The 11715-nt window shown below is 30.2% G+C and overlaps 1 protein-coding gene across 1 annotated transcript in view; it reads right to left on the reverse strand.

Moving 5' to 3' along the window:
* The window catches only part of LOC145313303 (LIM/homeobox protein Lhx5-like), a 42378-nt gene extending 31220 nt beyond the window's left edge, over window positions 1-11158 (reverse strand). Inside the window, exons 1-3 of the mRNA XM_080152634.1 lie at window positions 10822-11158; window positions 8422-8468; window positions 7579-7659 (exon numbers count right to left, since the gene is read on the reverse strand). Coding sequence (XP_080008760.1) covers window positions 7579-7659; window positions 8422-8468; window positions 10822-10866 — 173 coding nt within the window. The 5' untranslated portion in view covers window positions 10867-11158. The remainder of the gene's footprint in view (window positions 1-7578; window positions 7660-8421; window positions 8469-10821) is intronic.
* Between the last annotated feature and the right edge of the window lie 557 nt (window positions 11159-11715).

An 11715-nucleotide genomic window follows, 5' to 3' on the forward strand; every position in this document is an offset into this window, starting at 1 on the left:
TTTTGTTGAAAACTTTGAAGTTTTCGTCGATTTTTTACAGGAAGAAAGAGTTTTGTTTGTGACTCATTACAAAACAGCTAATTAAAACATTTTAAAATGGCATATTAATCAAAATATTGTCCTGACAAATGAGAGCTCACAAACCCGCACTTACTGGTCTAGCTATACCCTTCCGATTAAAAAATGTCATTTTTGCCGCAGAGCAGAAACTTATTAATCTGCTAAAGCAGCCGTAGGTTATCTACAGCTATAGACAAGTGACACTATTTTAGAATTCTTAATATTTCAGATTTTCACAGACAAACAGCCGCATATGTTTCAACAATCCATAGCAAATATTCTTAATTCTAAATTTGCAGCAATGCAAGAACACTGTTTGTATGTTGACTAGTAGGAATTTGCATGTTTAGGGGTTCACATTTTTTGCATTTTTTTACTTTCAAAGATCACATCATCGATATTACAATTTTTTTTTGGCTAATTTTATTTTTCCACAAAAATACGTTTTAGATAACATGTTTTTTAATTTGAACCTTTTCTGTAATATGTGGTCTAAAAATCGTTAAAAAAATCTTTAAGACACAAAACTTGATAATTGTTTAAAACCCAACCCTAAATTTCTCAGGCCCTCTGACCCTAATTTTGACCTTTTTTACTTTAATAAATGTATACTTTTTACATTAGAACAGTAAAAGTAAATCATTAATTTATCATTTAAATGATATTGAAGTCTTAAAACATATTAGATAGATATTAAAATTTGCATTTACTTTTTGCAAACAAGTTGATGATGTATAATTAAAAGGCACTAAATGCCATTTATGAAAAAAGGGTTAAGACATTTGTAACTTATGAACATTGAGACTTCCTTTTTAACATCCAACACCACGATTATTAAGTCGTAAAAAATGTCTAAATTACCCTGAGAAGGGATGTAAAGGGCCCTTAAGGGCCTAATCCTTAAAAAGTTATAAAAAAAAATATTTTTGATAAACATAGATTTTTTATTTGTTTGCTTTACATTTGAGAACTTTTTTTTGTTGAGAATAAAGCCTTTTTTATTTGATAATATTGTTATTAATAAAGCACAACAATATTTAAATGTTTCCTTTTTTTAATGATCGAACTCAGAGGTCAAATGTTTAGATGTGAAGGTGAAAATTATATTTATGTGTCAATAAGAGGTTACACATATATACAACAATATACATCCTTACTTCCTGTCAGGGAAAATGATCTAACATTATACTTTTTGACTTTTTTGTTGATTTTTTTTACAGAAATAGTGTACATTATGTTATATGAGCGGCTTTGTATTTAAAGGGGTAAGTAATCAGAGGGAAGAAAAGTATCCTAAAACCATCCCAATTTATAAATGAAATGGCCTAAAACCATCCAACGACCTATGTAAACCTTTCATAATAAGGAAAACTAAATTCTGCTTAGAAACCTTACCATACTATAGAATGAATCTGTTAAATCCTTTTTAACTTTTTAAAAAGTTTTAGTTTGTCCCTCATCCATGAGTTGACGTCAAACGTGGTTAAGCAATGAGTATTATGTTATTTGAGCTTCCTTACAAAAAGGGCTTTTTTAACCTTTTCCCAAAATAATACAAAACTGTAAATATTTACTTTTAAAAAATAAATTCTGTTTTTTTTTCTTTTAAATAAATAAGTTTTAAAGAAATCTAATATACACCAGATTTTTAAAAATTAATTTTTCATATCTAACACTTTGGGTTCCCTTTGAGAATCAATTGCCATTAATGTAGTAATGCCAATATTTTAAGGTTTATTTAAAGCAAATTAACTGCCATTAGACTTATTAGTTTAGACGAATCAAACTAAAAAAAGGATTTGCTTAAATTTTATCTCCCCAAAAAATATATTTTTTGTCAAATAAAAAATTCAGAAAAAATGAGTTATCTAAAAAAGTGGCTACGTTATAAAAAGAGAACTCTACAAAATTGTGTGAAAAATGCTTGGCAGTATAAAATTTCATAATATTAACATCTGTTGTTCATAATAATAACATGGAAAATATTTTAAGGTGTTTTTTAATTGGTTCACGTACACTTTTGGCCACCTCTTTTTATTTGAAACTGAAAGTTTGGTTACCAAAACTACTTGTATGTAGTTTTTGCTCAGGCCAAGTTCAAACCATCCCTTTCCTTTTAAAAATAAACAAGGATAATAAGTGGCAATAACAAACAAGCAACATTTTGGCCAAGAAGTAATAGTGAATTTATATATGTAGTGTAGATATTGGCAATAAAAATTGAATCCATCTTCTTTTCTGGCATATTAAGGGGTTTCCTTTCCCACTTCTCCTCTTATCCCTCATTTTTAGACGTATTTCTATGACGTCACACATGACACTTTCCAGTGCAGCGCTTTCAAAAAAAATAAGTCAAAGTCATTTTAAAAAATAAATCGGTTATTTGATTTTAGAAAGAACTTTTTATTATTGAAGTTTTAAAGAATTAGGATAAAGCAATAATTTTATTGTTAATTATCATATGCTTTATTTCTTAGGATAAAATGACCAAAGCGTGCCCATGAAATCTTAATTACAGAATATTTTTTATGTAAAAAATATAAAATTCTCAACATGTATAGAATTTTTTTGAATGAAAGCTTGAGAAGGAAAGTGTAGAAATTATGAGAACTAGGCATAGAGATGTGGTTTATTAACATGGAATATATTTTTATAGAATAACACTCTGGTAGAGATGTGGTTTATTAACATGGAATATATTTTTATAGAATAACACTCTGGTAGAGATGTGGTTTATTAACATGGAATATATTTTTATAGAATAACACTCTGGTAGAGATGTGGTTTATTAACATGGAATATATTTTTATAGAATAACAATCTGGTAGATTTCTGTCTGTAGTAACATGGAGTAAATAAAAGTACAAATGTGTTGATTTACAAAGAAAATTTACAAAATAAGGATGACAACATCCATAAAAGCGAAGCACTAAAACGGTAGGACAAACGGACATTAACACTTGTATCGTGTCTAAACTGAATAATTAGAATATAAAAGTATAAGAGTCGAAGCAAAATTGTAAGTAAATTTGTTGAAAAACTGCTTGATACAGGATTGTGTTTATGGACATACTTACATTTTTAGGACTTGATTATAGAGTTGCTTTGCTTATAATATTGTTCTTTGTTATTCCAGGAATCAATATACCAAAAATCAGATCAAACGTATAATTAGATCACATAAAAATTCGTTGTTAAAAAAGTAGAAAAATCAATATGTTTCAAATGGACATACGGACATTCTGGTAATGATTATAGAGTTGCTACGCTTTCTAAATCGTACCTAACTACTACAGGAATCATCATGCAAAGTTTGAAATCGATAGGACAATTCTAACATGCCTAAATTAACGAATAAAAGCTATCTATCTCGGACGGACGGACGGACGGACCGACCCTAATTATAGAAAAGCTTCGCTTTTAAAAAGAAACTCTTTATTTCTTTCGAAATGCCTCATATTATCTTTCCTTAATAAGTATCCTATAACTCTAAAAATTGTAAAGCCTTAAAATATTAAAAATCCATGGTTTGTATGTTCTAACTAAATTATTCTAAGATGCTTACCAATATAATTTTATGTATAAGTGCAGCCGTGTCTTAGTATGTCAATAGGAGGCAATTATAAACTCATCACGTGATTAAACAGCTTATTCATGCATAAACACAGATATAATATTGCAGGGCTCGGCAGCCGCGGCTGACCGCTTATTAATTTTTTTTTTTTTGATAATCCGCAGCCAGAATCTCTGATAAACGGAAATTTTGTTGGCTGCAGTGACTATTAACAATTTGCTGCAGCCGAAAAATGAAATGTATCAACCATTTCCATTTACTTGTCGTTTGATATTCGTTAGTTTTATATTTATAAGCCAAAGCAGTTTTAATTTTTTTAGACAGTAAGTCAATATAGAATTATAATAGATCTAATTTATTCAATCTGTACCCATCCGCATTAAAAATCTGCGGCTGATAAACCCTGTAAAATTGTCTAACACTATAGAGCTTAACGCCGTGCCAATCAACTTTATTGCAAAGTCAATCATGGATCACTTTACATGCTGAGCAATTATGGATAAAAAGCTTCTCAAAAACCTATTTTTGTCCATCTGAATGCCATATGCTTTTTTAGAACCAAACGGAACCTAAACATTTACCCACACTAAAAAGAGAAACTAATATTTTTTTGAGGAGGGGTTGAATAACTTTTCTCGTATTCATTCGAATCCGGTGGATAGGAACCGGTTCTCATCCATACGAAAAAACTATGTCTAGCATCGTATTATACCCAGTTTTCTACGAATATAGAAATGTACAATCATAAGATTAAAAACAGTTTTTTTAGCCCGTGACTTCGGCATCTCGGGGCTAAAAAAACTAGTTTTAATCTTATAATTGTACATTCTATATCCGCGGAAAGCCGTTTATAATACGATGCGAGAAATAACTATTCCATCTACTCGGAAGGGGAGGTTCCCCCTGTTAAATAACCTATAACTAGAAATACAGACAAACATCTTATTGCTTTAGTTTATAGAAAAACTCCACTGCTTTGAATATTTATCTATTCTCGCTCTCCAGTAATCCTCATTATTTTTACATTAGGATAATATGTAATTTTAATACAAAATTATTCAAAATAATTTATGCTTATTTTAGATAATTTCATGCTTAGATTACTAGTATTATATCAAACACTAGCGGCTTCGCCCCTAGCCTCTAGGGGCTTTGCTTTATATAGTTATGGGAAGTCAACCCTCCTTAATAGAAATATTCAAAAAAATATTCTTTGTTTAATTACTCTGTGGTAATATTAAACCCAGGTTGTGCGCTTTATGCACAAAAATTTTAATTTGTACAAATTAAACCCAGATTGTTTGCCGTATACACAAAAATTTCAATTCGTAAAAATTAAACCTAGGTTGTTTGCATACACAAAAAATAAAATTGAAAAAAAAATATTTTTTTTTTTTTTTGTCGGGGGGGGGGTGGATTCATGGGGGCTTCACCCCATGTTGCAGTGGGGTTCCCCCATCCCAATTACTGGTTTTTGTTTACAAAACTTTTAAAAAATAAAAAATTTTGGAGGTGGGGATTTTTCCTATTTTTGGGGGGGTTGGGGTGTCCCACCCCCCAAGAAAATAGCTTGAAACCACCAAAGGACCAGTAGGTATATTCCCAGAAGGGTAGAGCCCAATTTGATCAGCAGTTACTGAGATTTTACAAAAAATGTAAAAAAAAAATTTTGGGGGGTTGGATTTTTTTTATTTTTTGGGGGGTTAGGGGTGTCCCACCCCCCAAGAAAATAGCCTAAAACCACCACAGGACCAGTAGGTATATTCCCTGAAGAGTAGAATCCAATCGGTTCAGTGGTTACCGAGATCTTAAGGGACAGACAGACAGACGGACAGACAGACGGACAGACGGTCAGACGGACAGACATCAAGCTACTTTGTATTATAGATTGTGTTATAATTATAAAAATAATATTTTGTCTTAAATAAGATACGAATATATAATGCCAAACAAGTATATTAAAATGACAATCATCCAACTCTTTATTTTCTTATCCACTTTATAATTAGAGTAAGTCCGTCCGTCTGCCACTTCGTTACTCTGTCTCTTACTTCGTTGAAATTGTAAAGTTTTTAACATCGTCACTGTATTATATTTTACTATTCTTTTAAATCTCAAATAAAATAAGCTTGTACATTGTAGTTTACATAGTCATTCCTGTAAACCATAGAAATATTTGTATTATGCAATATTTTATCAACATATAAACAAAAGGCCAGGAATTGAAATACAAGTAAGCTAAAGAGTAGCTTTGCCGCTGAAATATAATCTTGGATGTTTGGAAGGACAAAGGGAGTTGTCTGCTCAAGTAAATTGGTTCACAGCACATACTCAAACATAAAAACATTTTAAATTTGAAACAACAATGCATTCTACCCCCAACATGTATCTATCTTTTTTTGTATTTAAAATGACAAAAAATGTGTTTCTAGATTGAAAAATAAAGTAAAAAGAATTAAATCTTTGTATTCTAAAATATGTAATTCCAAAAGATTATATTAAAAAAAGTCAAACCATAAATTTTTTCAATTCTAGTTACTATGAATTAATTTCAAAAAAAATTTCTATGTTTGTTTTATATGTGATGTACCATTTTGATTTTTAAGCTAGGCTATTGTTTACTAAATTAATCTTAATAAAATATAAAACATGGAAATTACACAATTTCTTAGTTACGGAAGGACAAACTTGCGTTCAAGTCATTATTATACAGTAGCTCTGCAACTGAAAATATTTTTATGTATAAAAGTTAAAAATAGTTTTCCCCCTGTGGTAGTCATAAATTGTGTGATAACAGAAATATTTTTCTTATCAGTTACTGCATGTTATAGCATATTACAGTTTTTATGTTCATACAAAACAATTAGATTTGGATAGATTTGGATAGATTTGACTAAATTATATGTCTCTATTCATGCAATGTAAGGAACCAGTTTGAATCCATTAGAAAAAAAACTGGATTAGGAGAAATAACACCAAGTCCCTTGCCTTTTCAGTGAAGATGATTAAGGTCCCTCAACAGATTATGACGTCATACGATAAAATAACCAATAAGAAGCCAAATAATTTTTACTATTGGTCAATTACAGTGTATAATGGCCTCTCATTGGCTATTCTATCGCATGACGTCATAATCTGTTGAGGGACTTTAATCATCTTCCTTATCAGTGATCTCAATAAAATATTTTGTTCTTTCGAATACAATTATTGACCAGTTTAAGGAAACACCAGTATATACTATCCATCTTGTATTGGACATATTGATGATATTTGAAAAATTCTCAAGATTAAGGTTATCCGTATTAATTATTTAACAAATTTTATTTTGAAAGCAAAGTATTTCAGAAATTGTTACCAAAATATTTGACAAGTTTGATTTAAGATTATTATTGGAAAAGTCTGTAATGTTTTGGCTGTTTGATTTATGCTTTTCAAGAAGCTTTGTCATTGAAATGGTGTGGTTTTATGTACCTAGCCCTTAGAGGTTGTGGACGCTGCCACTAGCATAATAAAAACTGCCCATGAACTACATATTTTTATATTTGTCGAATTGTCCGACGAAGACCAAACTGCATAACTTTTGCACCACTTTTGACGTTATATTCTCCATCTCTTTTTTAAGGGGTTTTATTTCACACTTCTCCTCACATCTTCCTCATTATATGACGTCACATTAATCAAAAATGACACAAAAGTTAAGCAGTTTGGTCTTGGTCGAATTGTCCGAAATATTCTAGTGACATTTTGTTCTTTGCATGGATATTTAAATGTACATTTATATCATGTACGTACAATTCATTTAATATTAATGGGATATATTCAGTAAATTTTGTTTATATTTTTACTTGTTATTTTAACCAGGATACATAAAATTTTATATAAAATCAACTTGTTTACATCCACGTATCTTCGACCGTCTGCGATTTTGTAAAGAAACAGCCTACCTGTAAAAATCGTCTCTACAGTAAAGTTTGCCTTCCCTGGAGAAACATTTCTCGTTTAGATCACAGCCACAGTTGACACATCTGAAAATATTCATCTATAGAGTAGCTGCACTACTTAAAATAAACAATATATTCCCGGACTTGATAACAGGGACGTCCAAGCTTTTTTATTGGGGTAAAATGAGGGGTTTCATAGGTTAAGGGGGTAATGTATATTTTTTTAAAATTTTGACGGGGGTAAAATGAAGGGATTCAAAGTTTAAGGGTAGCAACGCCCCTCTACCACACCCCCCCCCCCTCTTTGGACGTATTTCCCAAAAAGAATTGACATTTATGAATAAAATAAAGTAAGATATATGTATATATTTGGTATTGCAAATATAACATTAATATTTTATTGACTTAGTAATATGTATTGATATCTTTTTATTGTCTTTTATCAACTAGATATTTGTATCATACACAAGTCTAATATACCTTGATAATTTTTAATAGATAAGCTACTCTATAACTAAATTATTCGGTCCGTTTGTCTATCCCAAAGGGGAAATGTAGACAATTATGGTACAATTGAGCATCTACTTTATAACTTGAGATAATTGTCAAACATTTCTCGGATTTATTTCTATTTCAAATTTGCATGATTTCTACACCTCACTCCGTCTAATAATATGGCATGATTAAAATATGTACATATAATTATATCAACTTAAAAAAACCTCTGATATACCGGTCAGTTGAACATCTAATCAGTGATTTTTTTTGGCTATCAAAACAATAACGAGCTTCCTTACTTATGGATTTTGCCATCCTTGTTGATATTTTAAGCAAAAAAAACTATACCTTAAACAACTTCGATGCCAAGGTTTCTCCAATACTGTCAGGACATACTGAAATAAAAATCATATTTACAAGTGCTGCTACTTTAGATCTAGGGAATGTCTGAAGGCCCTGAAACCAGGGATCTAAAGGGTTAAGACAATTGGCGATAAATTGATGTACATCCCCAATAACGTAAATCAAAATCTGTGGATGAAAATTATTAATGTTTAAACACTGATAGATATATGAACCAAGCAATTAAAATTCAATAAAAGTACCCAAACTTTTTTATCCAACAAATAAGATAAAGTGATTTAAAAACTTTGGGTACTAGTGTAATTTATCGTCCAATGTCCCCTTCTTCCTTGAAAAAAACACCAAATACCATGAACTAGTCATATACAGTGATTTTTTGACATTATATATATCAATGTTCAATGTGGACTGATCCATTATATAAATAAGATGAAAATAATTGTCATAATATAAAATACTTTATTTTTGTGATAAAAAAAATTCTTTCTGTTTCTGCATGAAATGATTTATCAAGGCACTTTTTGTGAGCCCTGGACTATTTTTCAATTTCATCCCGTGTTATAGTCTCCATTTAAAGTTAACTAACCGCTATCATGTAATCACGTATTACACTGGCTGTCCTACAACCAACAAAAAATGCCATAAGAAATTCCTTAGAAGCCATAAGGTGCACATAATAAATCTGTGCCCTGCCTAGTACCCTACCCCCCTCCCACAAACCTTTTTTTATATGTCGTACATGTATTAATATTAGACCCATGATTTTTTTTTAAGTTTGGGAAATTCTCTAAGAAAATTTACCCAAGTAGTTATGGTTTAAACACCCCCTGATTCTACTATCTAAAGTCTCACTCCCCCCTGTCAATTTCTGTGCACATTTCAATTCTGGTTAAAGCTATATTTTTAAGTAAACAAAACCAGTTCTTTACAAATTGTAGAGTAGTTTAAGTTTGACACAAGATCTCATTTATATAAAAAAAAAGGCTTATTTGAACATTCTATATTTCTTCTATTATTTCCATAATAATAAAATGTGCTCAGAAAATTTATTTATGATGGGTAGTCCTAAAGCCTACGTGCCATGTTATATACTCTCTAATACTTTATAAATCATATTTTATGCTACATTTATTTTACTGCATTTTAAGCAATTTTTGTCTAGTAAAAAGAATAGTATTTTTTTCTTATATTGAATAATATGTCTTTTTCTTTAAAATGTCTGAATCACAGATTTTTACAAAAAAAAAAGAAGAAAAATTTTCCAACCTTCAATCCTATATTCTAAAGTAACACAATGTGGGTCTTTCTGTCTGTATTCCCATAAAGATCACAACTTATATAGACTTGAAATGTTTTATGCTATTTATAGGGGACACTGGTATGGCCCCAAAAATTAAATCAACCTCCCCTCCTTGAAAATTTGCATCTATTAAGCCACTAGTGATAAAAAATATTTTCCTTTTTTGTGAACAAAAATTAAAATTTCACTTAAAACCAAAAATTAATTTTTGCACCTAAATTGTAATGTATAAAAATGAAGAACAAGTAATTAAGAAACAATTAGAAGATAATAATAAATATAATAAATGCATGTCTATAATTGTTAAGTGTTTATTACACCTCGAGAATTTTCCATTCAAATTTATTTTGGCTCATTTTTCACCCTACTAAAATAAGGCTTACGAAACAAAACATTTTTTGGAAGCGCAGCTATTAAATAACTAAGGTATTATATGGCCGTTCGTCCGCAAGAACAATAATTGTATCTTTCTATTCTATTTCAAATTGCTTTAATTTAAATTAACTATCTAAATGTAATAAGATTTTTTTCATTTTAAAGTTTTTTTTAATTAAAAAAGGTGGTTCAATTGAATTAATAAGTATACTGCCATCCATCATTATTTGAGTTACTTTAGCATTATGATTGCTATAATTTTCATTAAAAAAATGCTCCAAAACAAATTATTAGAGCGCAATTCCAATTCAAGTTGCAATTGCCAAGGATATTTATAAAAAAAACATGATTTTAAATTTATAAAAAAAATTTATGTATTCTATTAAAATACTAATTGATTCACCCCTAACCTAAAGGGGAGGGCGTTTGAAGTAAGGAAAATATCCTAAAACCACACAAAAACATTTATAAATCTTCCTTGAAAAGAATAAAATTTTTAGCTTCAGAAAAAAAACTTCTTTTTAGGGGGATTTTTGTTTAAAGTAAATCTTGATATTAAGTTTCTAATTGTATAAAGATATCTCACAAATCATTTATTTCATAGGTATAGAATTAGATAGGTATAAATAATTTTATTGCAACTATTTTATTGGCAAACGTTTTGAAAACGTCACATTTTTATACTTTTGGATATAATAAAAGTTTGTTACCTTGTCCAGTATTGGTTTATTACAGTGTGTACACACCAGCAACATTGGTGCGCGCCTTTGTAACAGCCCCACCTTGATTCAATAACCTTGCAGCCTATATTAAATAACTTTACAGCCCTTTTTCATAAAAAAAACTTAAGTCTTTTTGTTTACTGTTTAAACATTTAATTGAGAGTATATAAAATGTGTACAAAAATCAGCTGATTTTGGTTAATTTCACTGTGTATAAGTACGCGTATGAGCAATCATGTTGTCACATATAATATAATGAGTACTCTGGTAATTGGTTAGCCCACCTAGACACCACTAGACCAAACTGAAATTACCCTCCTCTCTCACACAGCTGTGCGTGCGTGTGTGTGTGTGTGTTTGACTGTGGGTGCCGCCAGAAAGCCCTGGTCACGTGACACAACGTCAAATATTTGGCGGCAAAATCTTGTACTAGAAGAATGTAAAAGTAAGAGAGAGAGTGAGAGGAGACAAAAAGCGAAGGGAGAGAGAGACAAAGTGAAGTTTTAGAGCTATGTTCTAAACACACACACACACACACACAAACGAATACACAATCTAAAATACATTCACATATATGTAATGTGAAGTCACCAAAAAAGACGTAGATTGGGTTTTTGTTGGATGTATAAAATGCACTTTTTTATACTTTTAATTCAAAACTTGTTTTTCGTTAGGTTTCAGGTAAATAATCCTATCGTATTATCTGACAAAATAAAATAATTTTTAGAATGACATTTCTTTATAAAATACAAAGTTGTCAGTTAGTTTGTCTGCTATTCAGAATTGGACTTGCTTTTCAAGGATTGTTACCTCTGGTCATTCTTAGGATATGCTATTTTCTAGGCGGATTTTACATACCTCTGTTGTAAAAATTAACACACA

The sequence above is a fragment of the Acartia tonsa genome, chromosome 3 (genome assembly GCF_053477335.1).
Source record: "Acartia tonsa isolate MP-2025a chromosome 3, ASM5347733v1, whole genome shotgun sequence".
NCBI lineage: Eukaryota > Metazoa > Arthropoda > Copepoda > Calanoida > Acartiidae > Acartia > Acartia tonsa.